This window comes from Ranitomeya variabilis, chromosome 1 (genome assembly GCF_051348905.1).
Source record: "Ranitomeya variabilis isolate aRanVar5 chromosome 1, aRanVar5.hap1, whole genome shotgun sequence".
Lineage (NCBI taxonomy): Eukaryota > Metazoa > Chordata > Amphibia > Anura > Dendrobatidae > Ranitomeya > Ranitomeya variabilis.
In genome coordinates this window covers 582,602,224-582,618,974 of record NC_135232.1, presented here as the reverse complement: position 1 = coordinate 582,618,974, position 16,751 = coordinate 582,602,224, and the positions used below count along the sequence as shown (strand labels likewise).

At 45.3% G+C, this 16,751-nt stretch overlaps 1 protein-coding gene across 7 annotated transcripts in view; it reads right to left on the bottom strand.

The window, feature by feature from the left end:
- HORMAD1 (HORMA domain containing 1) overlaps positions 1 to 16,751 on the bottom strand; it is an 85,078-nt gene that overhangs the window by 47,731 nt on the left and 20,596 nt on the right. For all 7 annotated transcript variants that reach the window (XM_077257727.1, XM_077257717.1, XM_077257720.1 and 4 more), the window contains 3 exons: positions 14,137 to 14,396; positions 13,606 to 13,672; positions 11,751 to 11,818 (listed from right to left, as the gene is read on the bottom strand). In XM_077257727.1, coding sequence (XP_077113842.1) covers positions 11,751 to 11,818; positions 13,606 to 13,672; positions 14,137 to 14,396 — 395 coding nt within the window. The remainder of the gene's footprint in view (positions 1 to 11,750; positions 11,819 to 13,605; positions 13,673 to 14,136; positions 14,397 to 16,751) is intronic.

Here is a 16,751-nt window from a genome sequence, read left to right as displayed (position 1 = left end):
CCATGAAGAGAGTGAGACCCCGCTCTTCAAGTGTGATTGATGTACCCGAAGAGGTGCAAGAAGCCTGTACCAGTGAAGGTGTGCATGAGGCCTTTAGAAAAGCAGTGGAAGCATGTAGTGTGCACTGGGCACCAGAGACTAAACAGTTGGTGATATTGTCGACTATGGAAGTCACAGTGAAGCGGGTGGCTATCATGAAGGATATGCACCTACAATGTCTCCGTACGAAACAGATGATCTTGTTGAAAAATAAGGAAGCCGCTCGACGTTTGAAGCATACCAGGAAAGTTCAAAGTCGGCTGGGCTTTGTAGAAGACATTGTTCAAGTACCCAGAAGTCTGGTGGGGAAAATCATTGGAAGATTTGGAAAAGTGATGCAGGACCTGGTGAATAGATCAGGTGTGGCAAGAGTGAGGATTCCAGATGTTGGCGAAGTCCAGGTAACTGGTGAAGATGAGATGATTCCATTTGTTGTAATTGGCTCAGTAAATAGCCTCAGGAACATTCGAATGCTTCTTGAATACCGGGTGACGTATCTAAAGGAGATAGAGCAGCTAAGACTGGAACGTCTGAAGATTAATAAACAGCTGCAGAATATAAGATGGCGACCTGTCATGATCTCTGCAGGCAGAGATCATAGCAAGCCTATAGAGGGACAAGCTCTCGGAAGATGGAACTATACTGACCATGAACTAAGCCTGCCGCGCAACTAGAAATAGCCAGGTAGCATTTCCTATTTATCGCTAGATGCCCAGCTCTGGCCTAAGACCTAAATAGCTAGCAGAGGGAAATATAAGACCTGGCTCACCTCTAGAGAAATATTCCAAAGAAGACAGTAGCCCCCCACATATAATGACGGTGAGTTCAGATGAAACAACAAACGCAGCAGGAAAATAGTCTTAGCAAATTTGAGGTCCGCTTACTAGATAGCAGAAGACAGATAGTATACTTTCATGGTCAGCAGAAAAACACTAACAAAACACCATCCAGAGATTACCTTAAACTCTGGCATTAACTCATAACGCCAGAGTAGCAATCCCTGATCAACGAGAGCTTTCCAGACACAGTAACAAAACTTCAGCTGTGAACTGGAACAAATAGGCAAAACAAAACATGGACAAAAGTCCAACTTATCTAGTAGTTGTCTAGAAGCAGGAACAAGCACTGAGAGGCATCAGATAACATTGTTGACCGGCAAGAAACCACCAGAGAAATGAGCTTAAATAGCGACACCCACTACTGATGGAACCAGGTGAAACAGGAAAGAGGATGACAAGTCCAATTCCACAAGCGGCCACCGGGGGAGCCCAGAATCCAAATTCACAACAGTACCCCCCCCTCAAGGAGGGGGCACCGAACCCTCACCAGATCCACCAGGGCGACCAGGATGAGCCCTATGGAAGGCACGAACAAGATCAGAAGCATGAACATCAGATGCATTGACCCAAGAATTATCCTCCTGGCCGTAACCCTTCCAGTTGACCAGATACTGGAGTTTCCGTCTGGAAACACGAGAGTCCAAAATTTTCTCCACAACGTACTCCAACTCACCCTCAACCAACACCGGAGCAGGAGGCTCAACTGAAGGTACAACAGGTACCTCATACCTGCGCAATAACGACCGATGAAAAACGTTATGAATGGAAAAGGACGCAGGGAGGTCCAAACGGAAAGAAACAGGATTAAGAATCTCCAATATTCTATAAGGGCCGATGAACCGAGGTTTAAACTTAGGAGAAGAGACCCTCATAGGGACAAAACGAGAAGACAACCACACTAAATCTCCAACACAAAGCCGAGAACCAACACGACGATGACGGTTGGCAAAACGCTGAGTCTTCTCCTGGGACAACTTCAAATTGTCCATAACCTGCCCCCAGATGTGATGCAATCTCTCCACCACCGCATCCACTCCAGGACAATCCGAGGATTCCACCTGACCGGAGGAAAATCGAGGGTGAAACCCCGAATTACAGAAAAACGGGGACACCAAGGTGGAAGAACTGGCCCGATTATTGAGGGCGAACTCTGCCAATGGCAAAAAAGCAACCCAATCATCCTGGTCAGCAGAGACAAAACACCTCAGATATGTCTCAAGGGTCTGATTAGTCCGCTCGGTCTGGCCATTAGTCTGAGGGTGAAAAGCAGATGAAAAAGACAAATCTATGCCCATCCTAGCACAGAATGCCCGCCAAAATCTAGACACAAATTGGGTACCTCTGTCAGAAACAATATTCTCAGGAATACCGTGCAATCGGACAACATTCTGAAAAAACAGAGGAACCAACTCAGAAGAAGAAGGCAACTTGGGCAGAGGAACCAAATGGACCATTTTAGAGAAACGGTCACAGACCACCCAGATGACAGACATCTTCTGGGAAACAGGCAGATCTGAAATAAAATCCATCGAGATGTGTGTCCAAGGCCTCTTAGGAATAGGCAAGGGCAACAGCAGTCCGCTAGCCCGAGAACTACAAGACTTGGCCCGAGCACAAACGTCACATGACTGCACAAAGACTCGCACATCTCGTGACAGGGAAGGCCACCAGAAGGATCTTGCCACCAAATCCCTGGTACCAAAAATTCCGGGATGACCTGCCAATGCAGAAGAATGTACCTCAGAGATGACTCTGCTGGTCCAATCATCCGGAACAAACAGTCTATCAGGCGGACAACGATCCGGTCTATCCGCCTGAAACTCTTGCAAGGACCGCCGCAGATCAGGAGAAACGGCCGACAAAATTACTCCCTCCCTAAGGATACCTGTGGGTTCAGAATTACCAGGAGAGTCCGGGTCAAAACTCCTAGAAAGGGCATCTGCCTTAACATTCTTAGAACCCGGTAGGTATGACACCACAAAATTAAAGCGAGAAAAAAATAAAGACCAGCGCGCCTGTCTAGGATTCAGGCGTCTGGCAGTCTCAAGATAAATCAAATTTTTGTGGTCAGTCAATACCACCACCTGATGCCTAGCCCCCTCGAGCCAATGGCGCCACTCCTCAAACGCCCACTTCATGGCCAAAAGCTCCCGATTCCCAACATCATAATTCCGCTCTGCGGGCGAAAATTTGCGAGAAAAGAAGGCACAAGGCCTAATGACGGAGCAGTCGGAACCTTTCTGCGACAACACTGCCCCAGCTCCGATCTCCGAAGCGTCAACCTCAACCTGAAAAGGCAGATTCACATCAGGCTGACGCAACACAGGGGCAGAGGCAAAACGGCGCTTAAGCTCCTGAAAGGCCTCTACAGCATGAGGGGACCAATTAGCAACATCAGCGCCTTGTCTGGTCAAATCAGTCAGTGGTTTAACGACATCCGAAAAACCAGCAATAAATCGGCGGTAAAAGTTGGCAAAGCCCAAAAATCTCTGAAGACCCTTAAGAGAGGAGGGCTGAGTCCAGTCACAAATAGCTTGCACCTTGACGGGATCCATCTCAATGGAAGAGGGAGAAAAAATATACCCCAAAAAGGAAATTTTCTGGACCCCAAAAACGCACTTAGACCCCTTCACACATAAAGAATTAGACCGCAGAACCTGAAAAACTCTCCTGACCTGCTGGACATGAGAGTCCCAGTCATCAGAAAAAATCAGAATATCATCCAGATATATTATCATAAATTTATCCAGAAAATCGCGGAAAATATCATGCATAAAAGACTGGAAAACTGAAGGGGCATTAGAAAGACCAAAAGGCATGACCAAATACTCAAAGTGGCCCTCGGGCGTATTAAATGCGGTCTTCCACTCATCCCCCTGCCTGATCCGCACCAAATTATACGCCCCACGAAGATCAATTTTAGAGAACCACTTAGCACCCTCTATACGAGCAAACAAATCAGTAAGCAATGGCAATGGGTATTGATACTTAACAGTGATCTTATTCAGAAGCCGATAATCAATACATGGTCTCAAAGAGCCGTCTTTTTTTGAGACAAAGAAAAACCCAGCTCCCAAGGGAGAAGAAGATGGACGAATATGTCCCTTTTCCAAAGACTCCTTTATATATTCCCGCATAGCAGCATGTTCCGGCACAGACAAATTAAACAAACGACCCTTTGGATATTTACAACCCGGTATCAAATCTATGGCACAATCGCACTCACGGTGCGGAGGTAACGACCCAAGCTTGGGTTCGTCAAAGACGTCTTGATAATCAGAGAGGAACTCAGGGACTTCAGAGGGAATGGACGACGAAATAGAAACCAAAGGTACGTCCCCATGAATACCCTTACATCCCCAGCTCAACACAGACATTGCTCTCCAGTCCAAGACTGGGTTGTGAGACTGCAACCATGGCAATCCCAGTACCAAATCGTCATGTAAATTATACAGCACCAGGAAACGAATAATCTCCTGGTGATCCGGATTGATACGCATGGTTACTTGTGTCCAGTATTGTGGTTTATTATTAGCCAATGGGGTGGAGTCAATCCCCTTCAGAGGAATAAGAGTCTCCAAAGGCTCTAAATCAAAACCACAACGATTGGCAAAGGACCAATCCATAAGACTCAGAGCGGCGCCAGAGTCAACATAGGCGTCCGTGGCAATGGATGACAAAGAGCAAATCAGGGTTACAGACAAAATAAACTTAGACTGAATGGTGCCAATGGAAACAGACTTATCAAGCTTCTTTGTACGCCTAGAGCATGCTGATATAACATGAGTAGAATCCCCACAATAGAAACACAATCCATTCTTCCGTCTAAAATTCTGTCGCTCGCTCCTGGACAGAATTCTATCACACTGCATACTTTCTGGCGTCTTTTCCATAGACACCGCCAGATGGTGCACCGGTTTGCGCTCCCGCAGACGCCTATCAATCTGAATAGCCATTGTCATGGACTCATTCAGACCTGCAGGCAAAGGGAACCCCACCATAACATCCTTAACGGCATCAGAGAGACCTTCTCTGAAAGTTGCCGCCAAGGCGCACTCATTCCACTGAGTAAGCACAGACCATTTACGGAATTTTTGGCAGAAAACTTCAGCTTCGTCTTGCCCCTGAGATAGTGCCATCAAAGTTTTTTCTGCCTGAAGTTCCAAATGAGGTTCCTCATAAAGCAAGCCCAAGGCCAGAAAAAACGCATCCACATCGCGTAACGCAGGATCCCCTGCTGGCAATGAGAAGGCCCAATCTTGAGGGTCACCCCTGAGCAAGGAAATCACAATCCTAACCTGCTGAGCAGGGTCTCCAGCTGAACGAGACTTCAGGGACAAATAAAGCTTACAATTATTTCGGAAATTCTGGAAGCTAGCTCTATTCCCTGTGAAGAACTCCGGCAAAGGAATTCTCGGCTCAGATACCGGAGCATGTACCACAAAATCTTGTAAATTTTGTACTTTCGTGATGAGATTATTCAAACCCGCAGTCACACTCTGGAGATCCATTATTGTCAGGTGCACACAGAGCATACAGAGATTAGGAGGAGAGAGAGAAAAAAAGACTGCAGCAAGGCAGACTGGAGGGAAAAAAAAAAAAAAATTCCAGCAGACTTCTTATAACTCTCCTTTCTCAACCTGGGTCTTTAACACTTTACGGGCCGGTCAAACTCTCATGATCTCTGCAGGCAGAGATCATAGCAAGCCTATAGAGGGACAAGCTCTCGGAAGATGGAACTATACTGACCATGAACTAAGCCTGCCGCGCAACTAGAAATAGCCAGGTAGCATTTCCTATTTATCGCTAGATGCCCAGCTCTGGCCTAAGACCTAAATAGCTAGCAGAGGGAAATATAAGACCTGGCTCACCTCTAGAGAAATATTCCAAAGAAGACAGTAGCCCCCCACATATAATGACGGTGAGTTCAGATGAAACAACAAACGCAGCAGGAAAATAGTCTTAGCAAATTTGAGGTCCGCTTACTAGATAGCAGAAGACAGATAGTATACTTTCATGGTCAGCAGAAAAACACTAACAAAACACCATCCAGAGATTACCTTAAACTCTGGCATTAACTCATAACGCCAGAGTAGCAATCCCTGATCAACGAGAGCTTTCCAGACACAGTAACAAAACTTCAGCTGTGAACTGGAACAAATAGGCAAAACAAAACATGGACAAAAGTCCAACTTATCTAGTAGTTGTCTAGAAGCAGGAACAAGCACTGAGAGGCATCAGATAACATTGTTGACCGGCAAGAAACCACCAGAGAAATGAGCTTAAATAGCGACACCCACTACTGATGGAACCAGGTGAAACAGGAAAGAGGATGACAAGTCCAATTCCACAAGCGGCCACCGGGGGAGCCCAGAATCCAAATTCACAACAGCGACCACTTCCAACCCAGGGTATGGAGATACGAAAAGATACCCTAAAGAATAGAAGAGTGCAAAGAAGTGACTCCTCTGTTAGCTCAGGGCTGAGTGACCGAGGTGGGAGACCTGGTAGCAGACGTAGTAGCGAAGGGTCAGACTCAGACCAGACAGTCAGCTCGACTGTAAGTGGGTTGACCAAAAAGGGTCTGCTGACACAGACAGGTGGTGACTCAAGGGTTGAAGCCCAAGGCCGACAAACTGACCGCTGGGGGCGGGGGAGGCCTATCAAAGGTGACGTGGGTTCCCGGTATCGGAACCCCGGGTTTATGTCATGTGTCCACCCCAATAGGGTTGAACAAAGGGGGGAGGTATGTGGTGCAGTGACCAATGTTACAGTCAGGGGGCGCTGTGTGTGCCCTTCAAGATGCGCTTGGAGGCATAATGGTGATGAGAGAAAGTCCGGCAGGATTATAAATCGCCGGTGTGTGTGTCGCAGAGGAGGTCACTCTGCGCTGTCAGTCTGAAGTTAAGTTGGTGTGCTGGGACCTGTAGTCCCACGTGTGATTGTGTAGTTCTAATGAGAGATTGGCAGGGCTAGTTATGAGAGTTGGGAGGGTCAAACTAGCCCCACACACCCACACTCCCACCCAGGGGAGTGGTTACAGGTATGTAATGTGACCAGGGTGTGGGTCACATGGTTCCTGTGCAAGGTCCTGGATGGTCGGTGTTGGAAGCTCCTGTGAGTGGAGTCTTCCTGGAAGCACCTGAGACCGTGGACTTAGTGGACGAGGTGTTGGATTGTCCTGGTATGGACTGGAGTCCTGCAAGCACCTGGTAAGATCATGGACTGATGGCCTGTGGGTTGGAAGTGCCTGTGATTGGACTTCCTGGAAGCGCATGGAAAGGCTGCAACTAAAGAGCCTGTGACGGCTTCTGCATTGGGGAGGCTACAGTTCCTACTGTGGGTCTGGACTATCCGAGGTGCCCTGGTCACAAGGACGGTGATCCCAGTGAGGCAGCTTTCCCCTGTGAACCAGCACTGGCAGGAGTCAGTATATTAAGCCGGAGCTCCAGTAAGGTAACTCCAGGTAACAAGGGGTTACGGGCAGACACGGATCTGCCATTGGAATAGACTATCGATGGTTAATGTGTTCCGTTGATGTAAATAATGAACTGTTCGTGTTATGGTTTATGATGTTTAATAAACCGGAATAGACTGTTTAAGTGGAGAAATCGTGCCTGAGTGCTTAAATTCCATGCCAAGCCAGTGTCCCCCAACACACTCAGGTAGCGTATCACCACAGTATATATATATATATATATATATATATATATATATATATATATATATATACAGTGGGGCAAAAAAGTATTTAGTCAGTCAGCAATAGTGCAAGTTCCACCACTTAAAAAGATGAGAGGCGTCTGTAATTTACATCATAGGTAGACCTCAACTATGGGAGACAAACTGAGAAAAAAAAATCCAGAAAATCACATTGTCTGTTTTTTTATCATTTTATTTGCATATTATGGTGGAAAATAAGTATTTGGTCACAAACAAACAATCAAGATTTCTGGCTCTCACAGACCTGTAACTTCTTCTTTAAGAGTCTCCTCTTTCCTCCACTCATTACCTGTAGTAATGGCACCTGTTTAAACTTGTTATCAGTATAAAAAGACACCTGTGCACACCCTCAAACAGTCTGACTCCAAACTCCACTATGGTGAAGACCAAAGAGCTGTCAAAGGACACCAGAAACAAAATTGTAGCCCTGCACCAGGCTGGGAAGACTGAATCTGCAATAGCCAACCAGCTTGGAGTGAAGAAATCAACAGTGGGAGCAATAATTAGAAAATGGAAGACATTCAAGACCACTGATAATCTCCCTCGATCTGGGGCTCCACGCAAAATCCCACCCCGTGGGGTCAGAATGATCACAAGAACAGTGAGCAAAAATCCCAGAACCACGCTGGGGGACCTAGTGAATGAACTGCAGAGAGCTGGGACCAATGTAACAAAGCCTACCATAAGTAACACACTACGCCACCATGGACTCAGATCCTGCAGTGCCAGACGTGTCCCACTGCTTAAGCCAGTACATGTCCGGGCCCGTCTGAAGTTTGCTAGAGAGCATTTGGATGATCCAGAGGAGTTTTGGGAGAATGTCCTATGGTCTGATGAAACCAAACTGGAACTGTTTGGTAGAAACACAACTTGTCGTGTTTGGAGGAAAAAGAATACTGAGTTGCATCCATCAAACACCATACCTACTGTAAAGCATGGTGGTGGAAACATCATGCTTTGGGGCTGTTTCTCTGCAAAGGGGCCAGGACGACTGATCCGGGTACATGAAAGAATGAATGGGGCCATGTATCGTGAGATTTTGAGTGCAAACCTCCTTCCATCAGCAAGGGCATTGAAGATGAAACGTGGCTGGGTCTTTCAGCATGACAATGATCCAAAGCACACCGCCAGGGCAACGAAGGAGTGGCTTCGTAAGAAGCATTTCAAGGTCCTGGAGTGGCCTAGCCAGTCTCCAGATCTCAACCCTATAGAAAACCTTTGGAGGGAGTTGAAAGTCCGTGTTGCCAAGCGAAAAGCCAAAAACATCACTGCTCTAGAGGAGATCTGCACGGAGGAATGGGCCAACATACCAACAACAGTGTGTGGCAACCTTGTGAAGACTTACAGAAAACGTTTGACCTCTGTCATTGCCAACAAAGGATATATTACAAAGTTTTGAGATGAAATTTTGTTTCTGACCAAATACTTATTTTCCACCATAATATGCAAATAAAATGATAAAAAAACAGACAATGTGATTTTCTGGATTTTTTTTTCTCAATTTGTCTCCCATAGTTGAGGTCTACCTATGATGTAATTTACAGATGCCTCTCATCTTTTTAAGTGGTGGAACTTGCACTATTGCTGACTGACTAAATACTTTTTTGCCCCACTGTATATACTAGACTGTGGTCGGGTATTCTAGAATATGCATGTCCCCGTAGTATATGGACAATGATGATTCCAGAATTCGCGGCAGACTGTGCCCGTCGCTGATTGGTCGAGGCAACCTTTTTGACATCATCATCGCCATGGCAACCATTATGACATCTACGTCGATACTGTGCCCGTCGCTGATTGCTCGAGGCGAATTCGCGGCAGACTATGCCCGTCGCTGATTGGTCGAGGCAACCTTTATGACATCATTGTCGCCATGCTGTGCCCGTCGCCGATTGGTCGAGGCCGCCAGGCCTCGACCAATCAGAGACGCGGGATTTCCATTATGACATCTATGTCGATACTGTGCCCGTCGCTGATTGGTCGAGGCCCAGGCGGCCTCGACCAATCAGAGACGCGGGATTTCCAAGACAGGCAGAAAAACCGTTAGACAATTTTATATATATATATATATTTATTTATTTAATACAGAGCTAGATAGCTTAAAAGCCGGTAATTCAATTGCCGGCTTTTGCTATCTCCTTATCAAACTCGACAGTGTATGAGACATGGTTTACATACAGTAAACCATTTCACATCCCTTATTTTTTTACATATTCCTCACTAATAATGTTACAAGTGCATGTGTGCAAAATTTGGGGGCTCTAGCTGTTAAAATAAAGGGTTAAATCACTGAAAAAACTGGCGTGGGCTCCCACGCAATTTTGTCCGCCAGAGTGGGAAAGCCTGTGACTGAGGGCAGATATTAATAGCCTAGAGAGGGACCATGGTTATTGCCCCCCCCCCCCCCGGCTAAAAACATCTGCCCCAAGCCACCCCAGAAAATGCGCATCTGCAAGACGCGCCAATTCCGGATCTTAGCCTCTTTCTTCCCACTCTCGAGTAGCTGTGGGATATGGGGTAATAAAGGGTTAATGTCACCTTGCTATTGTAAGGTGACATTAAGCCTGGTTAATGATGGAGAGATGTCAATAAGACACCATCATGCTAATGCAGCCGCCCCTGTCTGTAAAAACTGGGGAATGAATTGAAAGCAGGGGAACGTAGCATCGTAGACTTGCGGTGCTGCGCCCCTTGCTGGCATAAACTCATATGAACTCTAGTGTGAGAAAATATTCAGAAAAATTCCCACGCTAGAGTTCACATGAGGTTATGCCAGTAGGGGGCGCAGCACCGCAAGTCTAGGTAGCTACGCTCCCCTGCTTTCAATTCATTCCCCAGTTTTTACAGCCAGGGGCACAGCTGCATTAGCAGGCTTCTGGTTGTAAAATTATTTAACCCCTTCAGATGGATTTACAGCGTGGGACATGACTGATTGTTGATTTTTTCTTTTTTTTACTTTTACAGAACGAGGTTCTTCAGGTGGATTAAGCGTATAATAAAGATTTTACAACCCCATGTGTGAATTTATTTCATTAAAATACTTTATTCACAATGTGTGTGTGTATTATTAACCCTTTATTAATATAGGATTAATAATGGATAAGTGTCTCATTGACACATCTCCATTATTAACCAGACTTAATGTCACCATACAATAGCAAGGTGACATTAACCCTTTATTACCCCATATCTCACCACTACTCGGGAGTGGGAAGAGAGAGGCTAAGTGCCAGAATAGGCGCATCTTACAGGTGTGCCTTTTCTGGGGTGGCTGGGGGAAGATGTTTTTAGCCGGGAAGGGGGGGGGGCAATAGCCATGGTCCCTCTCTAGGCTATTAATATCTGCCCTCAGTCACTGGCTTTCCCACTCTGGTGGAGAAAATTGCACGGGAGCTCACGCCAGTTTTTTCCGTGATTTAACCCTTTATTTTAACAGCTAGAGCCCCTAAATTTTGCACACACACACTACTAACATTATAGTGAAGAATATGTAAAACAATAACGGATATAAAATGGTTTACTGTATGTAAACCATGTCTCATATCCTGTCGGGTTGGATTAGGAGATAGCAAAAGCTGGCAATTGAATTACCGGTTTTTATGCTATCTAGCGCTGTTTGAAATATAAATATATATATATGTGTCTCACTGACATATGTATATTTATATATATATATATATATATATATATATATATATATACATATATATACTGTATATATGTTTTCACAAATATTTGAGCCCATGAATCCATTCTATGTCCATTTTGCAAGCCGGCGAGAAAATCGGATGCCATACGGATTCCATGTGTAAAATACCCAGCCACACCCTGCCTACGGATGACATGCGGATCACTGTTTTGGGATCATTCCTGCATATTACGCCTGTAAAAAAACGGACCGTATTTCCCTACGATGAGTGTGAAACCGGCGAAAGAAAAACAACAATTGCATCCGAAAAAAACGTTAGTCCACCATTGAGATGCGCTGTGGAAAAAGAAACCGTTTAACTCATCTTGGTCCCAAGGATTCTTTATTACAGCAGCGCAGCCTGATATCGTGCTATCATCCAAACTAAAAAATACATTTGACATAACGTTAATTTGAACAATTAGTTATTTTCTGATGTCATAAGATTATGGCACAGGCACCTGTGATTTCTGACTAGTTGTTTCCTCGCACTTCATGCTGTCATCTTCTTGGCAGGTAAGGTTAAGTTCTGAGAATACAGAAATATAGCAGTAGATTACACAAGAGCTTTATATTATTCAGCTCTGTGCTCTTTACAAAAAACCTTGGTGAGACATTTCTCCTGATAGCCCAGGCACTGGCATTACTACTGTGCTGTCCCCAACCCCTACAGCAGTGCACAGACAGCTGGCTGACATTAGGGGGCACTGTGGAGGGTTGGGATGGTCTGACCGTTTATTCTTCTACAGTACTGTTATAGTCCTCTGCCCCTACAGCAGTGAACAGATAGCTGGCTGACATTAGTGGACACTGCAGAGGGCTGGCATAGTCTGACCACGTGTTCTTGTACTGTACCATTGTAGTCCTTGGCCCCTACAGCAGTGCACAGACAGCTGGATGACTTTAGGGGGCGCTGCGGAGGAGCGGGATGGTCTGACCACATGTTCTTGTACAGTATTGTTGTAATACCCGGCCCCTACAGCAGTGCACAGAGAGCTGGCTGACATTAAGGAGTATTGTGGAGGGCATATATGGTCTGACCACGTGTTCTTGTACAGTATTGTCTTAGTCCCTGGCCCCTACAGCAGCGCACAGACAGCTGGCTGACATTAGGGGGCAGGGATAGTATGTTCTAGTAGAGTACTGTTGTATATAGAGACAATGACATTCTCCTATGAAGCCTTGGCTACACATGCAATGTCAGTGCAATATGCAGAGATTGGAGCTTGCTGCAGTCGCAGCAGTGGGCTCAATTGCCCAGTATGGTGGGGCTCAGCTCTTGTATCCGCTTCATAAGCGAGGAACGAACATAGGCTGTCCCATTATATCCTGCATTAGAAAGGGGTTAAAGGCTGTCAGTACTAGCCATTTCTATAGGGATTTACTGCTCTGGCTCTGTTTTGAACAGCTGACATGCGCCGCTAACAGCTGACATGCGCCGCCTGTATGCAGCAGAGCCGATCGGGTTATGGCAGCTTCTAGTCTCCCATTGAGACTATTGAAGCATGGCAAAAGTAAAAAAAAATGTTTTTAAAACTATTAAAAAAAAAGAAAAATATATAAAAGTTAAAATCATCGCCCCATTCAAAGAAAAACACTAAAAAACAAATATACGCATATTTGGTATCACCGAGTTCAGAATTGTCCGATCTATCAATCGATATTAAAAAAGAATAAACCTGAACGCTAAATGAGAAAAAAAGTAAAAACGCCAGAATTCCGTTGCAATAACAGGCAGTCAAAAGATCCTATCTGCTTCAAAATAGTATCATTAAAATCGTAAGCTCAGCACGCAAAAAATAAACCTTCACCCAGCCCGAGATCACGAAAAATGGAGACGCTATGGGTATCGGAAAATGGCACAATTTTTTTGTAGCAAACTTAGCAATTTTTTTCCACTACTTAGATAAAAAAGAACCTATACATGTTTGGTGTTCATGAACTCGTAATGACCTGGAGAATCATAATGGCAGGTCAGTTTTAGCATTTACTGAACATAGTGAAAAGGCAAAACAAAAACCAATTGTGGGATTGCACATTATATTTATTATATTTATTTTGATGGTAATCAAACAATGTTTCCTTTTTCCACCCGTTAAAATATCTGAAAACAGAGCATCCACTCATCAGCCTATACGCTATATAATGCACATTATGTGGGCTTTCCAAGCATACAAATTACTGCATGCATTTATTAGCTAGGAAAAAGCAGGATCAACTAATCCCAGCTAGAAAACACTCATACAGTACAACTACCCAACCCCTTCGTAATAGCGCAGACGCCATAATGACATCCATTCATTTTGCACTTTTTACCGTCAACCTTCAAATCTGCGATGTCATTTTTCTCCAAATCAACCGAATAATCACAAAGCGTCTCGTCCTTTACGAAGGTAAGAAGAAAAAAGAGCAAGTTTATTCTTCCTGCAACAGATTTCATTTGGCTTTTATTGATTTCGCTTTTTTTTGGTTTAGTAGAACGGAATAAGCTTGAGGAATCTAATTTCAGGACATCGCCTGGAAGATAATAACCAGATTTCACTATTTAATTCACAGAAATGCAGCCTTCAATAAATGTGAAGCTCAATTAAAATTCAATTGTCAAATGCAGTCTATTAATAAAAGCCAAATCACCACAGTTCTGATTAAATAAAAAAAAATAAATCATCAGAAAAATGATACTCTCGGGCTACGTTTCATCTAGACATGTGGGCCCTTCTTTGCTGAATCTTCTGGATGCAAACAAATATACTCCACTTGGGGACTAGAGTACATCTCTGGTGTAAACTCCTGCTGAAGCTCAGCCCGCTATTCAAAAAGGTGTAACAATCCCAAACCGATACCTACCCTGGTTTCACTTAAAGCTTCCTCTGGAGTTTCATCCACATCCATCTGGGTGGTTACTAGGGGGGTTTTGATTTCTGCATTCCTTAGTATGTTCTTTTCAATGTTCTCTATCCTGTCTTTTTCAGTAGTAACTCTTACTTTTAAGGTATGAAAAGGTGTAGCCACCTCGCCCACATTAAGGTACATGGGTTCCCCCTCAAACATCATACCATCACAGGTCCCTTCTTTGAAGCCCGGAGGCTGATAATCTAATGGGGTAACTGAAATTAAGAGAAAAAAAAATCAAATTCACATTTAAACAATATTTGGCAGATAAATAAAGGTTTTTTCCACTAATAAAAAAAAAATATATTCTTAAAAAACAAGCAGAAGTTGGCCATATAACCCTTTCGTGACCAGATATTGCTAATTTAAGTCATATGGGTGAGGCGGATGTATGGATCAGGATCAGGAACTTCGATATAGCTGGCATCTGCCAGCAACAGCAGCAAACAGAGTTCGCTCATATCGCTGTTGTACAACTATATATATGCCGCTGTCAATCACTCATAGTGGCATTTACATGATGACCACGGAGAATTGATGGTTTGTCACACCGGACGGAGGCTTGCTGAACGCTCAGGTAACTGCCATATTGGCCCTTCTCTGAGGCTCAGCTACACGTTGTGGTACTGCAAGATAGCATAAGCGATCAAACGTTCGCAGATCGATGTTCCCTGAGGGGACTAAAAAATAAAGTATAAGAAAAAAAAAATATATACAGTACAGACCAAAAGTTTGGACACACCTTCTCATTTAAAGATTTTCCTGTATTTTCATGATTATGAAAATTGTATATTCACACTGAAGGCATCAAAAGAGGGATTTTTGGTACTTACCGTAAAATCTCTTTCTTGGAGCCTTCATTGGGGGACACAGGACAACCATGGGTGTATGCTGCTGCTGCTATGAGGCTGACACTATGCAAAAAAAGGAAAAAAGGCGTGGCTCCTCCCTGGCAGTATACACCCACCGACAGGCACCAATACCTCAGTTAGTGCAAAAAGCAGTAGGAGAAGCGACAGAACTCATAATAGTAAAAGTACCAACTCAACTAGGGCCTCCAGGCCCCAAACACGGTACCAGAACAAACAAGTAGGGAGGGTGCTGTGTCCCCCAATGAAGGCTCCAAGAAAGAGATTTTACGGTAAGTACCAAAAATCCCTCTTTCTTTATCGCTTCATTGGGGGACACAGGACAACCATGGGATGTCCAAAAGCAGTCCCGGAAAAGGGTGGGTAGAAAGGAAATGAGAAAAGGTCTCAGGTCGGCAGGTGAGCGACCGTCACCTGCAGTACCTTCCTACCAAGACCTGCATCGGACGAGCCTTGGGTATGAACCCGATAGAACCTCATAAACGTGTGCAAAGATGACCAGGTTGCGGCCTTGCAAACTTGTAAGGCGGAGGCCTGGTGGCGAACAGCCCAAGAAGCTCAGACAGCTCAGGTGGAGTGAGTTCGCACCCGCGGAGGAGGACGTGCCTCATGAACACGGTACGATTCTGAAATTGCCGAGCGAATCCAGCGCGAAATGGTGGATTTAGACGCTTGAAAGCCCTTCCGACGACCCTTGGAAACGACAAGGAGAGAATCGGATTGACGGAAAGGAGCGGTTCTAGAAAGATAGACCCGAATGGCCCTGACCACGTCAAGCTTGTGAAGGGACTTCTCCAAAGGATGAGCCGGAGAAGGGAAAAATGATGGAAGGACAATGTCTTCGTTGATGTGGAAAGCCGAGACCACCTTGGGAAGGAATTCGGGAACCGGTCAAAGAACGACCTTATCCTGATGAAGAATCAGGAAGGGGGAACGACATGACAGGGCTGCCAACTCGGAGACCCTCCTGATAGATGTAATGGCAATGAGGAAGGCGACCTTCCAACAGAGAAGGGAAAAGGGCACGTCATGAAGAGGCTCAAAGGGAGCAGCCTGAAGAGCACCAAGGACCAGGTTAAGGTCCCAAGGTTCCAAGGGACGACGGAATGGAGGGGCGATATGCGCAACTCCCTGTAGAAAAGTCTGAACCTGGTGAATGGAGGAAAGGTCACTCTGGAAGAGGATCGACAGAGCAGACACTTGTCCCTTGAGTGTGCTGAGGGATAAACCCGAATCGAGACCAGACTGGAGGAAACCGAGAAGATCCGGAAGAGAAAAGGACATTGGAAAAACTTCATTAGTTTCACACCACCGGAAGAACGCTTTCCAGTATCTGTGGTAGATACGGGAAGAAGCCGGTTTTCTGGCTCTCATCATGGTCTGTATGACCTGGGGAGAGAGACCAGAGTTTTTTAAGACTGCGGCCTCAACGGCCATAGCTTTAAACTCAGCGACTGAGAACTCTGGTGGAAGAGAGGTCCCCGCGAGAAGAGGTCTGGCCGATCCGGAAGTCTCTAAGGAGTGTCCGCGAGCATGTTTACGAGCTCGGCGTGCCTCGGCCGCCTTGGCCAGTCCGGCGCTATCAGTATGACTGGAATCCCTTCCAACTTGATCTTCTTTACCACCCTTGGAATCAAGGGGAGGGGCGGGAACAGGTAGGGAAACTGAAACTGGGACCATGGAATTACCAAAGCGTCGTGG